At 49.5% G+C, this 12,598-nt stretch overlaps 1 protein-coding gene across 1 annotated transcript; it reads left to right on the top strand.

Annotated features, from left to right (window-relative positions):
* The first annotated feature begins 4,704 nt into the window (after positions 1–4,704).
* Positions 4,705–9,147, top strand: NKX2-6 (NK2 homeobox 6). The gene is made up of 2 exons (XM_019965743.2): positions 4,705–4,981; positions 8,522–9,147. Exons 1-2 carry the CDS (start codon positions 4,705–4,707, stop codon positions 9,145–9,147), a joined length of 903 nt encoding a protein of 300 aa, XP_019821302.2.
* Positions 9,148–12,598: the final 3,451 nt, after the last annotated feature.

Below are 12,598 nucleotides of genomic sequence, written 5' to 3'. Positions count from 1 at the left end.
CTATTCCCAGGAAAACAAGTAAGTTCCTTTATGGAACAAATGTTGATTGGAGAGTTACTATGCTGGTGACTGGTCTGTGACCACAGACCCAGGGACCCAGTCCAGTCCCACGGGGACTCCCATCAAAGACCTTGGAGACAGTTGATTTCCTGGAAGTCCATGGACCTCAGTGCCAGGCTGGAAAGTCGCCTGTTGTATATCAAATTTTAAAGATGGAATATCCTCATTTTGGGAAAGTCTGAAATAGGGGGACAAAAGAACTTTTGTTGACCACCAATGGGAAAAGTTTCAATAAATATTGTGTATGAATTCCATATGACTGTGCCAGGTATCACACTTCGTGGGAATGATGCAGGAGTTTGTCTCCCTTGAAGGGGACTTCGTAGGTGACTCAGCGGTAAAGAATCCGCCTGCCAGTGCAGGAAACGCAGGATCGATTCCTATGTCGGGAAGATCCCCTGGAGGAGGGAATGACAACCTGCTCCAGTAGTCTTGCCTGGGAAATCCCATGGACAGAGGAGCCAGGCAGGCTACAGTCCTTGAGGTCACAAAGAGTCGTACATGACTGAGCATGCAGACATGCTCCCTTGCCAGAATGGAATAAAATTAAACGGCGAAGACCACTCATTTCCTCAGTATGTTCAGAGCTTGGGCGTAACTGGAGCAAGGTAAGCGCTCAAAACACGCCTGAGGACCTAGTATTGTTTGAGCGTTTTATTGTGTTCGTCGAGTGGAGGAAGGCAGATGCGCTCGGGTCACCACCACTCCCCGCCGCCCAGCACAGTCCGCTCTATCTTAAGTACAGAGATGGTGGCTGCTCCACTCGGGCCCAAGGGACGCACACACACACATACACACACACACACACACACACACACACACACACACACACACACACACTGCACCTCCTAGTCCAGGCTGCGCTGAGTACCAGGCTGCGTGTAAGAGCCGGGACTCCAGACTTTTCTGTCCACGCCGGGCCTGGTCACGCTGCTCCCCTCCCGGACTCCCGCGCTCCAGCAGACCGCCGGTGCTCGAGCTCTCCTCCGGCCGCCGGCTGCTCCTAACGTGGCGGCAACAGATTGACCTGGAAGGGACGAGATCGGCGCATCTGTTGCACTCTCCTGTGCGCGGCTCTGTGCGCCCTGGCGCTGAATCCGGAGGAAAGGGTAGGGGTCCGGGAGGCTCGGCCGGTTTGCCTCGATGTCCTGGGAACCGGTGATCCGAAGCCGCGGAGGTGACTCTGGGAGCCAAGCCCCGGGCACTGAGGTGCAGGTTCTGCGCCCGCTGATCTCGCGGCCGTGGTGGCCCAGCGCACTTCGGATTTGCCTGGGGCAGCCTGAGCCCTTTCGGTAACGAAGATTCGTGTTTGCACCGCTTGGGAGGGGCTGGGAATCCTTCCCATGTCCCAGATCTCGATTGATCCCTGCAGCAAACTGGGGATCTGAGAGCAGGATTTTAACTCACGGCTGCTGATGCCAATTTCTCTCAAGATGTTCTTTCTTCTATGACTTCCTTGAGCGCGGTAGTTCACCAAGAGAATTCCACGCTAGAATAACGCGCTGGCAGGTTTGCGGCTTAAAGTTTTTAAACAGGATCCACTCCCAGCCGAGATTGGAAGGCGAGGACTGAGCCAGATGTGGGAGCGAAGTAGGAGGAGCGCCCACACCACGTGCTCTGAATGGAAAAGTTCTATAAAGAAATTCGCCACGTTTTGGGTGCCCCGGTGGTTGTTATAAATATTCACCTACCTATCGCTTGTACCTCTGAAAGGAGGGTATCTTAATACTGCTTTTCTAGGAAGTCGTGGAATGTATTTTAGGAGCACTGTATTACTTGATTCATTGTTTATTCTAATATTTATCCCTAGAAATAATCCAAAATGTTGATAAGGATGTTCTTTGAAGAACTATTCGCAGCGACAGGAAAATAAATCGCTATAATCTAAAATTATAAACTTTATTACGGTTCATTCACTGTTGTTCAGTGGCTAAGGAGTGTCCCGTTTTTTGCGACCCCATGAACTGCCCCACATGAGTCGGATCTTTGAATCAGGTGGCCAGCCATAACATGGACTATTGCATTGCCATTTAAAAATATAACTGTAAAAACTCTATTGAAGCTAGACATGAGTATAAAGTAAATTTAAAAAATAGAAGCTTGCATCTACCTTATGAGCTCATACATGCAGAAATACATACTTAAGAGAGCTAAAATATCATCTCTATATGGAGCTTATGCTCTTTTCAACTTTTCCTTAGTTTTTCCAAAGTGTGCATGACTATTATAATCATGAAATAAAAACATTTAAATACATTTATGGGTCATTGAAAGATTTTGACATCTCTGAGGGCAAAGCCATGTCTCAGGGAGGTGGGAGGATTTTGTTTTGGCAAAACAGGAGTCCGGTTTGCCCTGCCATTGAGGAGTTGGGTCACCTCCTGAGTTGCTTAGCTTCTCTGATTTCAATTCCTCAGTAATGAAAGAAAAGAGAGACTGAAAACACTTGGGTATGTCTTTGATGTAAAGATCAAATGATACAGTATATAGAAATCATTTCTTGGCAGAACCATCAAATTTACATTAATTTTTGCAAGAAATTTTGTGCCCACTAGACTGGGGAGATGTACACAGTTTATCCAGGTTTCAGGAAATAATCATGCCCAGTCAGTTCTTACAATATCCAGCTCTCCAAAGACGATTTATTTAAGAAACTTTTTTTTTTCAATTTACTGAAATTCTTTTTTTTTCACTTCTTTTTTTTTTTATTTAACTTTGCAATATTGTATTGGTTTTGCCATATATCAAAGTGAATCTGCCCCAGGTATACATGTGTTCCCCATCCTGAACCCTCCTCCCTCCTCCCTCCCCATACCATCCCTCTGGGTCTTCCCAGTGCACCAGCCCCAAGCATCCAGTATCATGCATCGAACCTGGACTGGCGACTCGTTCCATATATGATATTATACATATTTCAATGCCATTCTCCCAAATCATCCCACCCTCTCCCTCTCCCACAGAGAAACATTTTATCTGAATTTCCAAAAAGAACTCTAATGAGGTCTCATTTGGATTTAAAATTTTAAAAATTTTTTAAATTTCTTAGATTCTCTGCTCTGACCGTTGACCTCGAATTATGTTTGACTGAACCATGTAGTATAAGTAGTCATAATCCTTACAGTTTCATACACACACATAATCTCATTTAATTCTCACAGTCATCCTGCTGCTGCTGCTGCTGCTGCTGCTACGTCGCTTCAGTCGTGTCCGACTCTGTGCGACCCCATAGACGGCAGCGCATTAGGCTCCTCTGTCCCTGGGATTCTCAAGGCAAGAATACTGGAGTGGGTTGCCACAGTCATCCTATTATGGGCTTATTTTTTTATCTCCTTTTTTTTTTTTTTTTCGTTACGCCTGAGATTGGAAGAGTAAATACTTTGCCCAAAGCCTACGCTGATACGTTCCAGAGTGAGTCCGGGTCTGGGGACTCCACCTGCCTGTTCCTAACGACTGTACACACCAACGTGCCTGCTTAGCCGCTCAGACGTGTCCGACTCTTTGCGACCCCATGGACTGTAGCCCACTAGGCTCCTCTGTCCGTAGGATTACCAAGGCAGGAATACTGGAGTTCGTTGCCATTTCCTTCACTGTACACACAGGCTCCCTTTATTCGGCGCTGGCTGTGTCCAAGGATCTTTTCTGAAGATTTGGTGCTAGTCAAAATATAGCACCCTTTCATGGGGCGCCGTGTTCCTACACGCATGCTCACACACTCAAGACAACTTTGGGAAGGATAAATTAGGGGAGGAAAAGAAGGAACTTAGAGTCGTGAAAGGTAAAGTGAGCCCCTGTCTGGCACCTACACCGGGGCGAGAGCTATTCCTTTCCTCCTCTCCACCCACTCGCGAGCCTGCTAAGAGGCCAGAGTCTCCTTCGGCATAGCCTTTCCTAGCTCCAGGGCTGAGAGGTCCCTCCTGGGAAGTGGCAGATCTCGCTTTCCCGCACCCGACTCGGCTATAAATGAGACAGTTCCACATCAGTCTTGGCCGTGGAGGGTCAAGACTCACTCCTCCGGGGTCCAGCTTCTGCTCCCTGGAAGGAGCTCCCAGCCGTTTGGCCCCGACGGTGCGCGCACCAAGACTCCCACGTTCAGCTCCAATTCTGCGCGTGCCCAGAGGTCTCGCTCTAGAGTTTTCCAGCCAGATCGCGAGGGACCGACTCGGGTTGCAGAGCAAGGGTTCCACCCCCATCTCCGCACACTTTCTAGGAGAGTCCGGAGGGACCCACGGTTGAGTTCGGAAGCTCTGGTTTGTAATGTATTCACATTACATGCGAGCGGCGCGCACTCTCTCCCCTTTTCCTTGCTTTTGAAAACCCAAACCTTCCGGAAAGTGGCTGGAGGTTGGTGAGAAATTAGGAGAGCAGAGAAGAAAGGACTGCAGCGGGTGGGCGGTTGGCGGGCGGGGACGATGCTAAGTTAACACGTGGATTCTGCAAGAACCAATGGGGTTCCGCGGTTTTGTCACTCTTTCTCCGGGTCAATCGTCTGGCAAGGATGGTCCAGAGGGAAGGCGCAATCCGGGACGCTGGGCGTCTGTCGCAAATCTTGGGTCTGCGGGGTCTGCAGCGACAAAACGGAAAGCTCTGGGCGCTCCGCTCTGTGGGGACCAGGGACGCCCCAGCCCCGCCCCCTCCGCCTTTGGGATGTTACTGAACCCCGCCACCTGCACTCCCTTTTCGGTCAATGACATCCTGAGCCTGGAGCGTGAGCATCTCGGCCCGGATGCCTTGCAACTCCAGAGGACACCGAGGAGCCCGGAAAACTTTCAGTACCTGCGACCAGTCCCAGAACAGCGAGGGTCCGAGGTCCCCAGCATCCGGAGCGCAGACAGCGAAGACAGAAGGCAGGAAGGGTCGGAGCCTTCCAGGGGTCCCTGTGAGTTAGTCACAGAGATGGACGCTAAACCGGTGGGTGAGCCAGGTGAGTACGAGCTGGGGTTTTGGATCTTACAGGGAGAACAAGGAGTGGGGTTAGATCATTACCAATTGGCGTTTGTGGGGGACACTCATCTCCTGGTCTTCCGGGCCCCATTTTTCTTCACTCGAAGAGTCAGAAGGACTGGGCTCTCAGCCCCCTCTACCGTCCCCTCCAGACATCTTAATGTAAATAAGGTCCTGAATCTTGGGGGCTCACGATTTCCACAGCCTGTCCTACATGATTCCCAGAAACACATTCCCCCCTACTCACTGAGGCAGTTCCCAGAAATTCCAGTTTCTCTTCCTTTTTTTAAATTTATTTTTAATTGGAGGATTATTACTTTACAATGTTGTGTTGATTTCTGCATACAACAAGAGTTAATCTGTCATAAGTATACATATATCCCCTCTCTCTGAACCTCCCTCCCATCCTACCCCTCTAGGTCATCACAGAGCAGAGCTTCTTTCTTACAGCAAAACCCTCTGCAGTATCTTAGCTGTGCTTCATCACCACCAGCTTTTCCTGCCATCTCCTAGTGTCTCTCTACCCTAGACCATCTGCCAAAAGTGTAGCCATCAAAGCAGCGGGGCACTTTGGGAGAGGAAACTCTGTTCGGCTCTGGGATCAGTCCCAGCCCAGTCTTTTCCTGGGGCTTGCTGAGTGGCCAGCCTAGTAGTTCCTCTGACTGCAGCTCAGTAAGGGCAGCTCGAGCTTTAGCTGCTCAGGGAGACAGACGATTCCAGCAAAGTCTCAGTGTCCGGTCTCCAAAGGCACAACCTGTGCATTGGCAGACAGACCCAGGGATCTGCGTCTAGCTGCAGGGAGGGAAGAGGTGGACAGGGCTTGTGATGGGTTGGCTTCTGCCATCCGGGCAGCTTTGCCAGGGGAGACCCAACAGTTTGAGGGATGAAAAAGCCACTCTTCCTCTTGCCAAACTCTGCGTCTCAGTTCCCAGCCTTCATGCAGGTCTGGGGGCTTCAGGATGATCCTCACAGGTCAGGTCTCCTCACGCAGGCTATGCCACAGCCACTCTATTTTAACCTCAAACTAACCACATGAAGAAAATAAAGATGCTAGTTTGGAGTTAGAAGACTCAAGAGTCCCTTGAACTGCAAGGAGATCAAACCAGTCAATCCTAAAGGAAATCAACCCTGGATATTCATTGGAAGGATTGATGCTGAAGCTGAAACTCCAACTCCACTCTGGCCACCTAATGTGAGGAGTCAACTCATTGGAAAACATCCTGATGCTGGGAAAGATTGAGGGCAGGAGGAGAAAGGGATGACAGATGATGAGATGGTTGGATGGCATCATGTGTTCAGTGAAGTTTGAGCAAACTCTGAGAGATACTGAAGGACAGAGAAGCCTGGAGTGCTGCAGTCCATGGGGTCGAAAAGAGTAAGACACAACATGACTGAACAACAATACAACAACAGCCAGGAGCCTGGAGAAATGTGTATTTTGTTGTGTCCTTAAAGAAACCTGTGAATATTCTGCAGCAGACTGTAAGCCCTCAACTCCCCCAGTGCTGCTCAGCCAACTGACCTTTCATTTTGGCTTTGCTGAAGAAGCGTCACACTCCTCTGACTCTTGCTATCACCTCGAAGCTGAAGACACTGCAGTGCACTCCTCCTCTGCTGCCGCACCTGGGGCAGTGACAATGAGAAGGGGCCTGGTCCAGCTCCAGGATCTAAGCCCAGGGGCCATGGCAGCCACTGATCACACGTGGAAGAGACACTCCTGGGGGACTCTGTGCTCCTCCTCCACCCCCACCTTGCTTTCAGGGACACAGGGTGACAGGGACTCCAAACTGTGACCAGGAGGGATTGAGGTGGCCTGAATACCCTCGGCCTGAGTGGTCAGCAACTCCCAAATGGGGTCTTGCTGGCTCCGCAGAGTCACTGAAGGCCAGTAGTTACATTTTGATTTGCTAAGAAAACAAACCCTTGTCAATATTTTTCCTCTTTGTGGGGAGAGATGTTCTCAGTTTGTCTGAACACAAGCTTCGCTGAGGGAAGGTCTTGTTTCCTCAATCTGAAATGCCAAACAGTTCAGTCCCACAGGAGACTGTGCCAGCTGGCTGTGGATTTGAGCCGGTTCCGACAGCACTGGTTCTAATTAGGAGCATCCTGCTCTACCTCACCACACACACACATGCACTCCCCATTCCGGTTTTCTCCTCTCATGAATTTCATGAAAACTTAGCACTGCCTCCCTGCTTGTTCTTGCTCTGTCACTCAGTTGTCTCTGACTCTTTTCGACCCTATGGACTGTCAGCTGCCAGGCGCCTCTGTCCGTGGGATTCTCCAGGCAAGAATACTGGAGTGGGTTGCCATTTCCTTCTCCAGGGGAATCTTCCTGACCCAGGGATAGAAACCGAGTCTCCTACATTTCTTGCACTGCCAAGCAATGCAAGCAGATTTTTTTTTTTTTTTTACCACTGATCCACCTGGGAAGCCTCCCTTCTTATCCTTGGGTAAAAACAGAGCTTTGCCAAAATAGGAGAGACGTACAATAAAAGGAAAGGAAGCTTGCATTTTGTGGGGCTGGGCACAGCTGCCCTGGGGTGATATTCGAGGAGCTCTGCCTCTTCCAAACAGGAAGTCAGGGAGGAGCCAATGCTACCTGCTTGCAGGGAGGTCCCAAAGAGCAAAGAGCCCACTTTTTAAAAAAAGAGCCAAATGTGGATCTCAAATTTATATACTTGCAAAGAGAACCTTAGTTTCTGAGCCAAAAATCAGAAGCCAAAAATTATTTTGTTTTGTTAATTTGGATTACAAAGCATCATGTTCGAGAAACATGCGGTGGGTCCCTGATGACAAAAGAAGCAAGGATGTCAGTATAGGTGGGTAGCACTGGAGCCCCCAGCACTTGCATTAGAAGCAGGGGCCACAAATAGATAACCAGGCTCTCTCTCTCTCTTCACTATGAGCAATCTAAGGTTAATCTCTATCTAATAGACTGGCAGTAAAAGTTTCCCCAAACTTACCCACACTTGAGAATTGCAGTCAAAGTGAACAGCTCGCATACAGACATTCTAAGAAGAAAATGAAGCTTAGAGTCTTGATCAAGAGTCTAACCTTGGGGAATCGGCTGTACACTGAGAAACACAGAGAGTCACAACTTGCATTATGCTTCCCTGGTGTCTCAGTCGGTAAAGAAGCTGCCTGCAATGCAGGCGACCTGAATTCAACCCCTGGATCCAGAAGATCCCCTGGAGAAGGAAACGGCAATCCACTCCAGTATTCTTGCCAGGAGAAATCCCATGGACTAAGGAGCCTGATGGGCTACAGTCCATGGGATCGCAAGAGTCAGACACGACTTAGGGACTAAACCACTAGCACCAATCATCATCACGGGTACAAAAGAGACAACTTGGGGGAAAGGAACATTTAGAGCGACTTGGGACGGGGTGAGGGGGTAAGCAGAAGGAAGAGACCGGCACGCAAGGTGAAGGCTACCAGGGAGGAGGGGCGTCCCTTGGAAAAATCGCTCCGGTGAGCCTTAGGCTGGCGCTGACAGTGTTCCTTCCTGTACTTTTAGAGTCCGTCCTCAGCGGAGCCTCGTTCCCCGGCGGCGGGACCCGGGTGCCTGAGCGCTGCGCAGGGGACAGCGGCGGCGGCGCGCGCGGGGACGGCGCGGAGCATCCCACGGCACGGCCCCGGCGGAAGCCGCGCGTGCTCTTCTCGCAGGCTCAGGTGCTGGCGCTGGAGCGGCGTTTCAAGCAGCAACGGTACCTGTCGGCCCCGGAACGCGAGCATCTGGCCAGCGCGCTGCAGCTCACGTCGACGCAGGTCAAGATCTGGTTCCAGAACCGACGTTACAAGTGCAAGAGACAGCGCCAGGACAAGTCCCTGGAACTGGCGGGCCACCCCCTAGCGCCGCGCCGGGTGGCGGTGCCCGTGCTGGTGCGCGATGGCAAGCCCTGCCTGGGACCTGGCCCTCCCGCTTTCCCCGGCCCCTACGGGGCGGCAGCGGCGCCCTATTCCTGCTACGGCCACTACGCGGGCGCTCCCTACTGTGCCGGCTACGGCGGCGGCTACGCGGGCGCACCCCCGGGCCCCGCACCCCCAGTCCCCCAGGCCAGTTCGGGCTTCGGCGCAGGTGGGCCGAGCGCCAGCCCTCAGAGCCCTCTGCCCGCCACACTGCAGGGTGTCAGGGCCTGGTGAGGCGTCTTATCTCGGATATGCCACCCTGACCAGAAGCTCAGTCCCGCCTCCCCGCTGTCCGGTCGCGGCCGGGACGAGGGACCGCCGCGGAAGAGGAAGCAGGCGACCCGATGGCACTTCTCTCCCGAGCGGTGCCTGGGACTGCGAATTGCCCCCAGAGCAGCCATCCAGCTGAAGGCCCTGGGGGCGAGCTCCTCCCAAAAGACGCAAACCCTGGCCTCCGCCAGCCGCCCACCCAGCGACACCCGGGAAGGAGAAAAGCCGAGGGTGGCTGACAGTTTCGGGGGTCAGATTAGTACTGAGGCAGGAGACTTTTCAGGCCTCAACCCCAGGGCCTGCGAGGCTCTTTTATTTGTGTGCGGCAGCCCCGGAGGATGGCGAGATGATGGGGATGTTGTAGAGGGTCTCGACCCCTCAATTAAAGGCAAGAGGCGGGAAAGAAGGAGAAAATGAGCCAGGGGAGAGGGATGAAGAGCCTGGAAGAGGAGGACCGAGGAGCGAAGAAGACTTGTGCGAAACACATGCTCCTGTGGGGGTTAGTCTGCGCTGAGCACCCCCTTCCAGGGCTACACTCCCTGGGACTCGGTGTTAATCTAGGCGAGCGCTTTTTTTCTGGAGCCACAGTTGTTCTCTAGAAGGTATCCACCACTCTCTAGTTCTTCCCTCACTGTAAGTGCATCTTATCTCTTGTCTTCAGCTCAGCCTAAATATATGTGTCTGTGTGTTTGTCTTGTGTATATGCCATTAGAATTTATCCACTTCTCAATATCTGCTAAAGAGCTTAGAATAAAGTAAAAATGAAACCCAGAAATTCTAATCTTCAGTACACAGCGAATTCCCTAGAGAGACAAAACTCGCTTTCAGCTCTTGGAGGGGTTACCTCTCTCCACCCCCTTCCCAGCCTGCTCCTATAGATTTTCTTTCAGAAGGTAGCAGGCTTCTAAACTTTCCATCAGGTAAGGAGCTTCCAGTTGTCCTAACATAATGGGCAGGAAACCTGAACTTTAGGGGAAATTATAACTCCCCCAGGCACAAATATGTTTGAAACCATGCTCACTGAAGACTGAAAACAAACTCATTTTATTAATGGGGACATGGGTATCAAATAAGTTGTCTTTGGTAGGTATTAGTAGGAAAATCAGACTCATTTCTTTTTTTCTTGGATATATATATATTTTTTCTAAGACAATGAAAAAGTATGCATTTTCATCCCCTGGACCACTAACTTATCAAAAGTTGCTGCTGCTGCTGCTAAGTCGCTTCAGTCGTGTCCGACTCTGTGCGACCCCATAGACGGCAGCCCATCAGGCTCCCCCGTCCCTGGGATTCTCCAGGCAAGAACACTGAAGTGGGTTGCCATTTCCTTCTCCAATGCATGAAAGTGAAAAGTCAAAGTGAAGTCGCTCCATCGTGACTCTTAGCGACCCCATGGACTGCGGCCCACCAGGGTCCTCCGTCCATGGGATTTTTCAGGCAAGAATACTGGAGTGGGGTGCCATTGCCTTCTCCATATCAAAAGTTAACTTCTATTATTTAATAAATTCTAATATTTAAATTGTACCAGCCCTGCATTTTCTCATTTCTGAATTTGCCCTAGTTTTGTGTGTGTGTGTGTATGTGTGTGTCTGTGTGTGTTTTACCAATGTGGAAAACACAGACTGCTTGGTACTATGTAAACTACGCCTGACTATTGACAGCTTGTATCTCTTAAAGTTTATGTGTAAGTTAAGAACAAGTGTAATTACTCATATTTCTCTTTACTAGAATTTCCTTACATTCTCTTCTTTTTGCTTCCATCCCTTTTCTCTTTTATTTCTCCATAAAAATCTGTTAATAAAAGTGTGTTTAGAAACCACCCTGTGGGGTCTTTCAATTATAGTCAGTCTTATATGCCTGGGATTAAAAAGTACAGTCTGTATATTTTAAATTGGGAACTCTCAATAAATACTCCTTGGTCAATTAAGCTAAGACTAGAAAAGAGAGTGACTACAATTAAAATCACCATTATGAGAAATCTGTCAGAGTGTTGTCATTCTTCTTTCACTTTGGGGGCAGGAGTTATTCCTTACAAGAGGAAAAGTTATTCTTGGACACTGGCCTTAGATTTATGACAGTTGAGTTAAATTCTGTACTGCCACTGAACAACCATCTCTCTGGCCTTCAGTTGTTCAAAAAATTGTATTAAATTTCCCTGAGATCAGATTCTAGACTACTATATGTTAATTTTTAAGACTCTTTTGTTCTTCTTTGGGTAAAGTTCTTACCTAGAAATATAAGTCATCCTTGTATGGATCTAGCAAAGTACTCGGTACAGAGTAGAAAATTACTAAATGCTATTCTCTTCACCCTCCACTCTCTTGCAACCCAACAAGTGGTTACCAGACAGGTGTTGTTCTTTTCGTTTCTTTCTTTTCTGGATATATAGTTGATTTATTAGGTTGGCCAAAAAGTTTGTAAGATTGTATGGGAATTTTTGGCCAACCCAATACAATGTTGTATTAGTTTCCAGTGTACAGCAGTGTTGTTCTGAATAGACCTTGCCTCCCAGCGCCCTCCAGGCTTTGTGCCACATGGAAACACCCAGAGGGAGAGCGATGGCTGTGGTCAAGTCTGCAAGTGAAGAGGACGGGAGCTTAGTTCAATCATTAGTATCTCACTCATCGCTGAACATGGAACACAAGAGAAAATAAGATTTGGCTGCTGCCCTTAAGGAATTTATTATCTAACTGCATGCCAGAGACTAACATGAGCAGGGCATCTAAAAATACGAGGTGGGATATGCTACATGTCAAGGGCAGACAGACAGTAAGCTCTCTAGAAAGAATGAAAATCCCATGTGAGCTGGGATGCCTAGAGAAGGTGTTTAGAGGAGGTGGATTCGCCTGGTGATTGGGGGAAAGACACTGCTTACTGACGAAGGTCTAGGACTTAGGGATGAAGAAAGTAACCCAGCACATACCAAAGCTTGACCCATATTTTCTAGTAGTGGGAGATGCAGTTCAAGGGCGGCTTCTGCGACTTTGTAAACTGGATTCAGTTGGCTAAGGGAGAGCGGGAGGCAGGAGTGGGTCTTGTTTTCACAGACACCCAAGATACTCCATTGACCTGGGACATTTTCTGTTTTGCTGTCTGGATTGCTGTAGCAAGCATACTCACTGGCCCCAGCAAACAAGCAAAACCCATAACAAAACCTCGTCCATTTGCAACCCGTGTGATTTTTTCCCTTAGATAAGAGCTTGGAAATTTGAGATTCACAGGACACTAAGATTTCTTTCCAAAAGGAAAGGAGAGCAAAGGAAAACTCTCTGTTCCCATCTCCCTACTTTAAGTGATCCTGTCAGGATCACTTTAAAACACATCCCTCTCTCAGCTCATCAAGCCCACCCCCATCATCTGCCCATCTTCCGTCCTGTAATCTCTCCTTCGCACTGAAAGCTGCCCCTTTTTGTGT

This window comes from Bos indicus, chromosome 8 (assembly GCF_029378745.1).
Source record: "Bos indicus isolate NIAB-ARS_2022 breed Sahiwal x Tharparkar chromosome 8, NIAB-ARS_B.indTharparkar_mat_pri_1.0, whole genome shotgun sequence".
NCBI classification, from domain to species: Eukaryota; Metazoa; Chordata; class Mammalia; order Artiodactyla; family Bovidae; genus Bos; species Bos indicus.
Note: the sequence above shows the minus strand (reverse complement) of the source record. Positions and strands in the feature narration are given on the sequence as shown.